Source organism: Rhinoraja longicauda, chromosome 9 (genome assembly GCF_053455715.1).
Source record: "Rhinoraja longicauda isolate Sanriku21f chromosome 9, sRhiLon1.1, whole genome shotgun sequence".
Taxonomy (NCBI): domain Eukaryota; kingdom Metazoa; phylum Chordata; class Chondrichthyes; order Rajiformes; family Arhynchobatidae; genus Rhinoraja; species Rhinoraja longicauda.
This window is the reverse complement of record NC_135961.1, coordinates 4,352,948-4,366,860: the sequence shown is the minus strand read 5'-3', so window position 1 is coordinate 4,366,860 and position 13,913 is coordinate 4,352,948. Positions and strand designations below refer to the sequence as shown.

The window sequence follows — 13,913 nt, the reverse complement described above, 5'->3', positions numbered from 1 at the left end:
CCCCGTGACCGCCTGGGTTTTCTCTGAGATCTTCGGTTTCCTCCCACACTCCAAAGACGTGCATTTTTGTAGGTTAATTGGCTTGGTATAAATGTAAATTGTCCCCAGTGTGTGTAGGATGATGTTAATGTGCGGGGATCGCTGGTCGGCGTGGACTCGGTGGGCCGAAGGGCCTGTTTCCACGCTGTATCTCTAAACTAAACTAAAATGCGGGTAGCACCCAAGTAGGGAGAAAAAGAGAGTGGACATCCCAGGTCAATGATCATTCATCAAAACTGGAAATGCGAAATAGCAAACTAGTTTCAGTTTGCAAATATATGGAATGAACAGAAGGTGCATATATGTTAGGGGGAAAACCAAAGTCATCAGGGTAACACTTACTATAAAATCCAGCAGGCAGAATGAGAGAAAAACAGAGGGTCGGTCACCCAATCTTACTAAATTTAGTACTAAAATCCCAAATACAAGATGGAAATTGAAGTGCTGTTAAAATGCACTTACATTGTGCATTGTGGGAGGCAGACGAAGGTACCGAATGGGAGTGCAAAGGAGAATTATTTAGTTTAGATGTTTGTCACGTGTACCGAGGTACAGTGAAAAGCTTTTGCTGCATCCTATCGGTCAGCGGAAAGACAATACATGATTACAATCGAGCCATTCACAGTGATACATGATAATTAAAATGGCCGACAACTAGAAGTTGTCCACGTGGACTGAATGCAAGTGTTCTGCAAAGAAGACACCCAAATGGCTATTGATTTTTTTCCACTGAATTGGAGACTATGTTATGAGCATCAAATGTCATTAACTCCATGAAGAGCACATTTAGCTTAGTTTAGTTTAGAGATACAGTGCAGAAACAGGCTCTTCAGCCCACCGTGTCCACATCGACCAGCGACCCCCGCACATTAACACCATCCTACACGCACCAGGGACAGATTTACATTTATAACCAGGCCAATTAATCTACAAACCTGTACGTCATTGGAGCGTGGCAGGTAACCGAAGATCTCGGAGAAAACCCACGCAGGCCCCGGGGAGAACGTACAAGCTCCGTACAGACGGCACCCGTAGTCGGGATCGAAACCGGGTCTCTGGCGCTGTAAGGCAGCAACTCTAACCCCGTGCCACCCATGTGAATTATTGCTTCGTCTGGAAGATTTGTGATGCCACAGAAGGTTGTGGAAGCCAAGCCAGTGGATATTTTTAAGGCAGAGATGGATAGATTCTTGATTAGTGTGGGTGTCAGAGTTTATGGGGAGAAGGGGGTTAGGAAGGAGAGATAGATCAGCCATGATCGAATGGCAGAGTAGACTTGGGCCAAATTTGACTCCTATTCCTTATGTCCTTAAGTCTACTATTTAGAACCCGATACAACAGGGATGGTAGGATATAAAAGGGCAGGTATACATGGGAAATGTTTTGAGAGTATGAATGGTTGGTGAGGATGGAAGGGTGCACCACAGTGCCATGGAGAGAACAGACCCCCACCACAGCGCTGACTCAAGGTGGCAGAGAAGCTCCATTGAATGTGGAAGCTGGCAGGTGAAGACAAGAGGAAGCTCGTGTTCTATTTGGGGGGAGGAGAAGGCGGAGAAAAGGTCGACAGCAGATCTGACAGAGAGGTGCACAAGATCACAATTGGACTAAATACAGTAAATAGAGGTGGGCAGTATCCATTCGTGGATGGTTCAAGGATATTTTAGGGCAAATCCTGAAGATAACAGGACGGTGAGTGGAAAAACGGTTCGACGCTTAAGTATTTATGGGCCTGGAATCCACTGCTGCGTGGGTGCTGGAGGCAATAAGCACCATCAAAGCAAATTTAATATATAAATGGAATAATCATTTGCAAGGCTATGAAGAAGGAACAGGATATATAGATGAATAGGATTGCTCTGTCGGGAGCCATGTAGATAATACAGGCCAAATGCTATAATTCAATGCAGCTAGTACCTACACAAGCAGTGTCAATGTTTGCAATTAAATTAATTAATATTTGCTCATTTTAGACACAAGCAGGATGAGCCAGTACCCAATGCAAATGAACAGTGTCCACCATCACAAGGAATCCATTAAAAAATACAAATGCTTACAATTAAGGTATTTATTCACAAAATGCTGGAGTAACTCAGCAGGTCAGGCAGCATCTCAGGAGAGAAGGAATGGGTGACGTTTCGGGTCGAGACCCTTCTTCAGACTGAACAATTTTTACATTTACCGATCCATTTAATCTACATTAATCGGAATGCATTCAAGAGAGAGCTAGATAGAGCTCTTAAGGATAGCGGAGTCAGGGGGTATGGGGAGAAGGCAGGAACGGGGTACTGATTGAGAATAGTCAGCCATGATCACATTGAATGGCGGTGCTGGCTCGAAGGGCCGAATGGCCGGATCCTGCACCTATTGTCTATTGTCTAGTTACAATGTTCCCCTCATGTCACTTCTGATTCTTTCACCAATCACATAAAATGACCTCCGATTACCGGTTGTCAGCCACTTCAAACAAATTATCTACACCCACATTAATATTAACGCTTGCATCAACATTACCCTTAGCCTTGCTGAATTAAAAACAATCCACACAATTATATTATAATTGGAACCATTTCAATAAAACCCAGCTGTACATTGACACAAAATGCTGACACAAAGGGCAGCATCTCTGTTTCTCCATAATTGTGTTTCTTTTTCTCTCCTTAATGTGGCTATCCATTTCTACTTTAAAAGCAGAAATAGACACAAAACGCTGGAGTAACTCAGCAGGACAGGCAGCATCTCTGGAGAGAAGGAATCTCTCCAGAGATGCTGCCTGTCCTCCTGAGTTACTCTAGCATTTTAGGTTTTTTAGATTTAGAGATACAGATCAGAAACAGGCCCTTCGGCCCACCGGGTCCGCGCCGCCCAGCGATCCCCACACACTAACACTATCCTACACCCACTAGGGACAATTTGTTTACATTTGCCCAGCCAATTAACCTACAAACCTGAACGTCTTTGGAGTGTGGGAGGAAACCGAAGATCTCAGAGAAAACCCACGCAGGTCACGGGGAGAACGTACAAACTCCGTACAGACGGTGCCCGTAGTCAGGATCGAACCTGAGTCTCCGGCGCTGCATCCGCTGTAAGGCAGCAACTCTACCGCTGTGCCACCGTGCCGCCTTTTGTGTCTATCTTTGGTTTAAACCTGCATCTGCAGTTCCTTCAGACACATTTTGTCCACTTCAAAAGCTGTTTTTGAATCAAATATCCGTCAAATATTCTCCCGACAAATTCTTACTTACAATCTGAATTAGTCTGCCTGTCCCGTTGAGTTACTCCAGCGTTTTGCGTCTATCTTCAGTGTAAACCAGCGTCTGGAGTTTCGTTCCTGCACAAATACAGCTGTACCTTCTGCAAGGTCTTCACATCTTTCACTGCCACCTATGGCACCATGGCTGGGACTGAAGAGTGGCCATACCTGCCCCAAGTAACAGGAGTTGGTATTCCCAATTCATGGAGCCAGAACTAATTGTTCATCTCCAATCCCCAGTCTTGAACACAGCAAATAGGTGCAGGAGGAGGCCATTTGGCCTTTCGAGCCAGCACCGCCATTCATTGTGATCCTGGCTGATCATCCACAATCAGTAACCCGTGCCTGCCTTCTCCCCATGTCCCTCGATTCCGTTAGCCCCTAGAGCTCTATCTAACTCTCTTTTAAATTCATCCAGTGAATTGGCCTCCACTGCCCTCTGTGGCAGAGAATTACACAAATTTACAACTCTGGGTGAAATTTTTTTTCTCACCTCAGTTTTAAAAGGCCTCCCCTTTATTCTTAGAATGTGGCCCCTGGTTCTGGACTCCCTCAACATTGGGAACATTCTTCCTGCATCGAGCTTGTCCAGCCCTTTTATAATTTTATACGTCTCTATAAGGTCCCCTCTCATCCTTCCAAATTCCAGTGAATACAAGCCCAGTCTTTCCAATCTTTCCTCATATGACAGTCCCGCCATCCCAGGGATTAATCTTGCGAACTTACGCTGCACTGCCTCAATAGCAAGGACGTCTTTCCTCAAATTGGGAGACCAAAGCTGCACACAGTACTCCAGGTGCGGTCTCACTAGGGCCCTGTACAACTGCAGAAGGACCTCTTTGCTCCTATACTCAAATCCTCTTGTGATGAAGGGCAACATTCCATTGGCTTTCTTCACTATTCTGTACACAGTGATAGATGACACCAACTCCTTCCCCAATATCCACTCCATCCAGATACTGAGGTAAAAGTAGGTATGTTAGTGGTTTCTACTGGCCAGATCTTCAGATATATTTCAGGTGGAGAAATACAGAAGATGGACACAAGAACCTGGATCAGGAACTCAGCGGATCAGACAGCATCTCTGGAGAAAAGGAATAGATGACTGGTCCCACCAAGGTGCAGGACAGAACGCCACAGGAGTGAGGGGGTATGGGGAGAAGGCAGGAACGGGGTACTGATTGAGAGTGATCAGCCATGATCGCATTGAATGGTGGTGCTGGCTCGATGGGCTGAATGGCCTATTCCTGCACCTATTATCATCATATCATATCATATATATACAGCCGGAAACAGGCCTTTTCGGCCCTCCAAGTCCGTGCCGCCCAGCGATCCCCGCACATTAACACTATCCTACACCCACTAGGGACAATTTTTACATTTACCCAGCCAATTAACCTACATACCTGTACGTCTATTGTCTATTGTCTATCCTTTTCCATGTGGCTATCAAACTCAACTCCTCCCACTTCTGTAGTGGGGTAGACTGGCTCCCCCTCCCCATTTTTAGATTTAGATTTAGATTTAGAGATACAGCGCGGAAACAGGCCCTTCGGCCCACCGGGTCCGCGCCGCCCAGCGATCCCCGCACATTAACACTATCCTACACCCACTAGGGCCAATTTTTACATTTACCCAGTCAATTAACACATCTTTAGAGTGTGGGAGGAAACCGAAGATCTCGGAGAAAACCCATGCAGGTTACGGGGAGAGCGTACAAACTCCGTACAGACGGCGCCCGTAGTCAGGATCGAACCCGGGTCTCTGGCGCTGTAAGGCAGCAACTCTACCGCTGCGCCACCGTGTAAATTAAGTTTAATGTTATGGGGAATTTTGATAGAACAAGTGGAAAGGGAAAGTTCTTTCTGTCAAACGGCCCTGTATACAGAGGGAATTAATTTAAAATAATGAACAAAATAAACACTGGAAATATTTAAAGCAATTACTTCATATGAAAATCTTTGGGTTGATCTACTAAAAAAGTGCCATAATTAAATTCCATGATCTTTTTCAGAAGATAACTTGACCTGTCTTTGAAGGAATTAGTGTGATGAAAAGACTGGAAGACAGGTCTAAATGGACAACTCTTTTAATAACTAGTACAGGCACAAACAGCCTAACAAGTTCACAAGTTCAAATTAGGTCATTCGGCCCATCGAGTACTCCACCATTCAATCATGCCACCCAATCCCATTTTCCTGACTTCTCCCCATAATACCTGACACCCGTTCTAATCAAGAACGTCTATCTCTGTCTTTAAAATATCCACTGACTTGTCCTCCACAGCCCCCTGTGGCAATGCGTTCCACAGATTAACTACCCTCTGACTAAAGAAGTTCCTTCTCACCTCCTTTCTAAAAGAGCGCCCTTTAATTCTGAGGCTGTGACCTCTGATCCTAGACTCTTCCACCAGTGGAAACATCCTCTCCACATCCACTCTATCTGTGCCTTTCATTGTTCTGTAATTCTCAATGAGGTCCCTTCTCAACCTTCTAAACTCCAGCGAGTACAGGCCCAGTGCTGTCAAACGCTCATCATATGGCGGCACGGTGGCGCAACGGTAGAGTTGCTGCCTTACAGCGAATGCAGCGCCGGAGACTCAGGTTCGATCCTGACTACGGGCCCCATCTGTACGGAGTTTGTACGTTCTCCCCGTGACCTGCGTGGGTTTTCTCCGAGATCTTCGGTTTTCTCCCACACTCCAAAGATGTACAGGTATGTAGGTTAATTGACTGGGTAAATGTAAAAATTGTGTGTGTAGGATAGTGTTAATGTGCGGGGATCGCTGGGCGGTGCGGACCCGGTGGGCCGAAGGGCCTGTTTCCGCGCTGTATCTCTAAATCTAAACCCACTCAGTCCTGGAAGCATTTTCTAGGCCACAGTTATTTACGGAAACTAATTATAATCGAACTTTTAAAGCCCGCAACCCATGATGCTAATTTTGAGATGGCTTCCATATATACAAAGTTCAGACACGTGGAATGTAAAATGCAATTCCACAACAGAGACTTTAATACAACAATGCAAAGAATATTTTACCTTAGGCTTTGGAACAAAGGCTCTGCCTGGAATAGTGAAGCAGCTTTTCACATTACACAAATACTGAGACATCACTGATAACCGGCTCCTTTGCCTACTGCTGGTACTTGCTGTGAGTCGCTGTGGAAGAAACAAATGGGTTCAAAGTCTAACGCAACCATCTTTAAAGGCAACAGTTGTTTGGTTTCTTCATATGAGCAGAAATAGTGACTTTATGCTCTCACACAAGACAAAGAATCCTCGGAATCAAGTTCCCTAAATACAGCCATTAGGCTATTAAACACTACAACCTCCAATAAGCTCTGAACTACATAGACTATTATTGCACTATGTTTGTTTGTTTGTGTGTGTACGTATGTGTGCGTGTATAATATATATGATCTATACATCTATGTATTATTGTGAGTATAGAAACATAGAAATAGAAAATAGGTGCAGGAGGAGGCCATTCGGCCCTTTGAGCCAGCACCGCCATTCATTGTGATCATGGCTGATCGTCCACAATCAGTAACCCGTGCCTGCCTTCTCCCCATGTCTCTTGATTCCACTAACCCCTAGAGCTCTATCTAACTCTCTCTTAAATCCATCCAGTGATTTGGCTTCCACTGCTTTCTGTGGCAGAGAATTCCACAAATTCACAACTCTCTGGGTGAAAAAGTTTTTTCTCACCTCAGTTTTAAATGGCCTCCCCTTTATTCTAAAACTATGTGGCCCCTGGTTCTGGACTCCCCCAACATTGGGAACATTTTTCCTGCATCTAGCTTGTCCAGTCCTTTTATAATTTTATATGTTTCTATAAGATCCCCTCTCATCCTTCTAAACTCCAGTATGTGTACATACACACACACACAACTTTTTTTCTCTGGTTTATTATGTTGTTTACAGTGCACTGTGTTTACATATTCTGTTGCGTTGCTGGAAGTAAGAATTTCATTGTTCTATCTGGGACATACGACACAATAAAACACTCCCGACTCCTGATTCATATCTCACGTAAATAAAACCACATGCTGGCTGGTTATTCCTTTCCTCCAAAGGCACGAATAATTATTAATTGAGGCACGAATAATTATTTAAGTTACAGGATGCTGTTCACCAACTGACATCGAGTCATTCAACATTGCAGCACTCAAAGAAGTGTTTCAATCCCCTGCTGATTACTTTGCACGTACGCCATGTGACTTAGATCTTCTGCAAAGGGAAACAGGTCCTTCATATCTATTTTATCTGGGCGGCACGGTGGCGCAGCGATAGAGTTGCTGCCTTACAGCGTCGGAGACTCAGGTTCCATCTGTACGGAGTTTGTACGTTCTCCCCGTGACCTGCGTGGGTTTTCTCTGAGATCTTCGGTTTCCTCCCACACTCCAGAGACGTACAGGTATGTAGGTTAATTGGCTGGGCAAATGTAAAAATTGTCTCCAGTGGGTGTAGGATAGTGTTAATGTGCGGGGATCACTGGGCGGCGTGGACTTGGTGGGCCGAAGGGCCTGTTTCTGCGCTGTATTTCTAAATCTACTTGGTTTTATAAACCTCAATGAAATCTTCTCACGACGTCCACTAATGCAAATCAAACAATCTCAGCCAATTTTTCCCAGCATCTGAAAGTTCCCAGTCTAGTTTAGTTTAGTTTAGTTTAGAGGTACAGCGCGGAAACGGGGCCCTTCGGCCCACCGAGTCTGCACCGACCAGCGATCCCCGCACATTAACACAAGCCTACACACACAATACAATACAATATATTTTATTGTCATTGTACAAGTACAACGAGATTGAGAATGTCATTTCCATATCGATGCTATCAAATATATAAATCAATCACGGTGAAAATGAAAACAACAAGGGGGGGGGGGGGGGGGAAGGGGGAACAAAGTTGTCCTTCGGGTTGGAAGATGACCGTGACTTCACTTTCAGTTGGAGGATTGGTGACTGTGGGTCCGGAAGTGACTGGTGAGGCCAATTCGGGCCCGGAAGGCACGCCCACACGTAGGACACAAGTGGATGGGTGCTGCAGTGGGAGTGGAGGTAGCCCGGGCCTTGCGCGCGGTGCGTTTCCTCTGGGCCTCTGCAGTGCGTCTGTTCTCTGCTGCACGGGCTCCTGTGGTGAGCTTGCTACGCCAGGTTGGGCGGTCCAGAGCAAGAGACTCCCAAGTGCTGAGGTTGATGTCCAAGTCTTTGAGGGACACTTTGAGGCAGTCCTTAAACCGTTTCTTCTGTCCTCCTATTGAGCGCTTGCCCTGACGCAGTTCTCCATACAGGAGCTGTTTTGGCAGTCGACTCTCGGGCATTCTGACGACATGGCCTGCCCATCTGGCTTGGGCTTTCCGTAGGAGGGCCACTTATACCAAATATAGAAACCCAAGCCAATCAACCAACAAACCTGTACGTCTTTGGAGTGTGGGAGGAAACCGAAGATCTCGGAGAAAACCCACGCAGGTCACGGGGAGAATGTACAAACTCCGTACAGACAGCACCCATAGTCGGGATGGAACCCGGGTCTCCGGCGCTGTAAGGCGGTATCTCCACCGCAGCGCCACCGTGTTGCCCTCATTATTCCTTTTCTCCAATGGGTTGAATAATTATTAATTCAAAACAAAGAAAATTTATGAGACAGGATGCCGAACAGTCAGTCACATCCACGTTGCTGATAAAGTCATCCAACCTTCCAGCACGACAAGTGCTGACAGTCCTGACAACATCCTCATAAGTCTACTCCACAGCCTCGTCAGTGCAGTCCCATCTTTCCCATAATGTGATCAGCATTACTCAAGCTCTGACCTCATCAGACCTGTTCATAGTCCTACCGTAACATTCTTGCTTTAGCTAATAAAAGGCATCCAGGCTGACCTTTTTAACCACCTTATCAACCTGTCATGCCACCTTTAGTTCCTTCAATGTTCTCTTGATGACTAGACAGTTATTGATGACTAGATCAAGTGGACCCGTTGGGCCCAAACCTCTCCTGCATTGGTGCAGCACCCTCTCCTCCCCACCTCCCCTCCCTTCTTCCCTCCCCTCCCCTCCCCCTCTTCCCCTCTCCCTTCCCCTCCCCTTCCCTCCCCTCCCTTCCCCTCCCCCCTCTCTTCCCCTCCCCTCCCCGCCTCCCGCCCTAGGAGATAGATTTAAACTTTTAAAATGTGAATAACTTTTAAAATATAACACCGATTTCAATGAAACTTCTTCCATTAGCACCAAAGGGACGACGGTGAGTAAGGTGGGCCTGAAATTGCCGCGCTATCGTGTACCGTGTTGGCTGTAGTTCAGGAACAAACAAACAAACAAACAGAGAGTTTTAGTATATAGATGGATAGATGTCTCCAATTATGAGGACATTGGACAGACACCTGAAAGAACACGCGGAATGAGAAGAACAGAAGCACGAGGACAGAGAGTCATCTCGATGCGAGGAAAAAGTATGGAAGAAAGAAGGCCAAAAAAAAGTGGAAAGGGAAGATTTCGCTCCTGAGCAGCAGCCAAAAGTGGCACACAAAATGAACAGAATTAATATCGTCTAAGTAAAAGTAGAGAGGATAAAGCCAATGACAAACGAGAGTAAAATGGATGTACATTGAATTTACTTGATGGAAATCAAACATTACCACCAGGCGAACATCAGAACGTCCAACACATACCTCTGCAACCTCCTTTTGAAAGGTTAGGGTCATCTGTGTCCTCCCATAGACAAAGGGTCCATCACGATTTGCAATATTCTCCAACCACTTAATAATGAGATGCGTTGAAACACTGAAGGGCAGGTTCCCAATGATGTGCACATTTGGTAATCCTAAAATGTAATTTATAAAAACAAGCAGTGAATAAGTGAAAATGGCGGGGAACCATATTATCAATTTCATTAACCATGTTATTTTATAAAAGTGAAAATCAAAATAGGTTAATAAAAATATAATTGTCCTACCAATTAACAAGCTCAACTGCTGAAAGTTCGATGAACTTTTATACATTTTTATATTGTACTTTCACAGAGTATTGGCATTGTTTCCACTTCTTGTCTGAAAACAGAATCTCAAAGTGATTTCGTAGAACCATGAAACATATCAGTAGCAGTGGAAATGTGTAGGAAGGAACTGCAGATGCTGGTTTAACTCGAACATAGACACAAACGACTTGTAGTTTATACTCCTCTATACTCGTTCTCACCTAGCCCACAGCTAACAGTGGCCTGGTTGTTTTATCATCGTTAAGTTTTTTGCATCTCTTTCATTCATTTGTTCTCTCGGCATCACCGTCTATTTCTCTCGTTCCCTTTCCCCTGACTCTCAGTCTGAAGAAGGGTCTCGACCCGAAATGTCACCTTTTCCTTTTCTCCAGTGATGCTGCCTGACCCGCTGAGTTACTCCAGCTTTTTGTGTCTATCTTCGGTAGCAGTGGAACTGGGAAATACGCATTCCCCACAATAAGACATGTTGCTTGATGGAGTCAATTGATTCTGAGTTGGAATGCCTCAGAAGGCAGTGGAGGCCAATTCTCTGAATGCATTCGAGAGAGAGCTAGATAGAGCTCTTAATGATAGTGGAGTCAGGGGGTATGGGGAGAAGGCAGGAACGGGGTACTGATTGAGAATGATCAGCCATGATCACATTGAATGGCGGTGCTGGCTCGAAGGGCCGAATGGCCTCCTCCTGCACCTATTGTCTATTGTCTATAAAATAACCAAATCCTACAAAGGAGAGTTTCGGGAGTAACTATTTAATCTCAAATCATGCCACTCTGAATTTTCACTTGCCAATATGCAGCACCACATCCATAATTATCAATAATTGTACTGAAATATTTGGCCATGCACTTGGTAACTCAAAGAAAAATCTGCTAATTGGCATATGCTTCATCGATGATGAATCTATTCTTCTCCACAGTGTCTATAGGAAAGGAAAGACTTTCAGAATACTATAACGGTAATCTGTCTGGAATTTTCAAGAGTACTGATTGAAAAATAAACCAAACTATGAAATTATCAACGGAAATACTTTCAGGGTGGCACGGTGGCATAGTGGTAGAGCTACTGCCTAAGAAGCGCCAGAAATCCAGGTTCGATCCTGACTACGGGTGCTGTCTGTACAGAGTTTGTACGTTCTCCCCGTGACCACGTGGGTTTTCTCCGAGATCTTCGGCTTCCTCCCACACTCCAAAGACGTACAGGGTTGTGAGTTAATTGGCTTGGTATAAATGTAAATTAAACCTTGTGTGTGTGTGTGTGTGTGTGTGTGTGTGTAGGGACCCCTTTTGTGGTGTCATGTCCCATTTAAAACACATCTACATAATTTCCTGACAAGTTTTAACTTAAGAATGAGCGAATAATTTCAGACTTTGAAATTCTATTTATTCCATTAATAATGTACTGCAATGTTTACAATTTCCTTCCAACTTAATGTAATAAAAAATGAACATCAATGAACAGACTTCGGCATCTAGAATCTTGATAAAATGTTGAATTCTATCCAGCCTCATTTTATGGGACAAACACAATAATTTATTATTCTCACTGAGGTCCAAGTCATCACACAACGTAGGCCTGTACATACATGAAATTTATACTACCATTATGAAACACAATTGCAATCATTTCATCTATATACTAAAACTCTTGCTTGTTTGTTTGTTTGTGATCGAACTACAGCCAAAAAGGCACACGATAGCTTGACAATTTTAGGCCCACCTTACTCATCGACATCACTTTAATGGAAAAGCAAGTAGTTTTATTGAAATCGGTGTTATATTTTTAAAGTTATTCACATTTTAAAGTTTAAATCTATCTCTTTTTTTCCCCCATCTACAATTCTTTGTGTTTTTTTATATATACACACAAGATGCATCATTCACTGAATTGAAAACACAGTACAAAATAACACCTCAAATCCATATAAGAGACCACATTGTCCATAGTACTTGAAGTCCTAATGAAATGGGGAGGGAGGGATGGAGGGCGAGAAGAAAGGTGGGGAGAAGGGGCGAGAAGATGTGTGTGTGTGGGGAGGGGGGGGGGAGGGAGGAAGGTGGATAAGGGGGGTTGAGGGGGATGGAGAGGGGGAAGGGGAAGTGGAGAGGGGAGGGGGGAGGGGAGGGGGACTGGAGGGGGAGTGGAAGGAGGAGGAGGGGAGGGAGGGAGGAGGGGGGGAGGGAGGAGAGGGTGCTTCACCAATGCAGGAGAGGTTTGGGCCCAACTTGGTCTAGTTTCATGTTAAAAACTGACACCGGAAGTTCAGCTTAGTTTAGTTTAGAAATACAGAGTGGACACAGGCCCGTTGGTCCACCAAGTCTGCACCGACCAGCGATCCCCACACAATAGACAATAGGTGCAGGAGTAGGCCATTCGGCCCACCATCCCCACACTTACACTATCCTACACACACAAGGGACAATTTTCATTTATACCACGCCAATTAACCTACAAACCTGCACATCTTGGGAGTGTGGAAGGAAACTAAAGAACTCGGAGAAAACCCACGCAGGTCACGGGGAGAACGTACAAACTCCGTACAGACAGCACCCATGTTCAGGATCAAACCCGGGTCTCTGGCGCTGTAAGGCAGCAACTCTACCGCTGCACCATCAGTTTGAAGAAGGGTCTCGACCCGAAACGTCACCCATTCCTTCTCTCCTGAGATGCTGCCTGACCTGCTGAGTTACTCCAGCATTTTGTGAATAAATAACCTTCGATTTGTACCAGCATCTGCAGTTATTTTCTTACACAGAACTGCACCACCATACTCATTTTTGAAAAGAACCTGTATTACTGCAAATACAGAAATTTCAATACACCATCATTTTAAATCGCTTATCACAAGCTAATCTACACTTCCATTTGGTTCGATTTTTCATTATTCATTTACTTTTCAAAGCTTGTTCAAATACTGGGCTTGGCCACAAGATGGCAACATATCCCAATTAGATCCATTTTATTTTTTCCATTATGGAGCTAAGCTAATTAGACATAGCCTGAATGACTCACACAATGATTGATTCCAGCTTCTCAGTTTTGTTAAATGGAATAAAATTCATCATTGTGGCTGATGATATGGCAGCAAATGGTTTCCAGAAGAAAAAAACTAAAGTGGGGAAAAAGTACTGGTTAATCTCAATCTACTATGAGGTTAGAATTGTGTAAGAAAATAACTGCAGATGCTGGTACAATTCGAAGGTATTTAATCACAAAATGCTGGAGTAACTCAGCGGGTCAGGCAGCATCTCAGGAGAGAAGGAATGGGTGACGTTTCGGGTCGAGACCCTTCCTCAGACTGATGTCAGGGGGGTGGTTAGAGTTGGCTCAGTAAAATCATTGTGACTCAAGTCAAATTGTGGTTTGAGTTAATAATCCAGGATGAAACTAATTACATTAAATTAGTGCTAAAATAATGGCATGACTGTTTATCTTAGATTATAAACATGTTTACAGAGAGTCACATAATGCACTTTCTTGAAAGATAAAAGTAGTCCACATCTATCTATATATTTGACTTTGAAGCTGGTATATCGAGTATGAACACAAAGTTTACATGTGACGGAAAAATTGGAAATTAGCAAACAATAAGCAGGGACTATGTTGGAAGGGACTGCACATGCTGGTTTA

At 44.4% G+C, this 13,913-nt stretch overlaps 1 protein-coding gene across 1 annotated transcript in view; it reads right to left on the bottom strand.

Annotated features, from left to right (window-relative positions):
* The window catches only part of tfb1m (transcription factor B1, mitochondrial), a 44,984-nt gene that overhangs the window by 6,532 nt on the left and 24,539 nt on the right, over positions 1 to 13,913 (bottom strand). Inside the window, exons 5-6 of the mRNA XM_078404706.1 lie at positions 9,961 to 10,112; positions 6,332 to 6,451 (exon numbers count right to left, since the gene is read on the bottom strand). Of these exons, the coding sequence (XP_078260832.1) occupies positions 6,332 to 6,451; positions 9,961 to 10,112 (272 nt within the window). The remainder of the gene's footprint in view (positions 1 to 6,331; positions 6,452 to 9,960; positions 10,113 to 13,913) is intronic.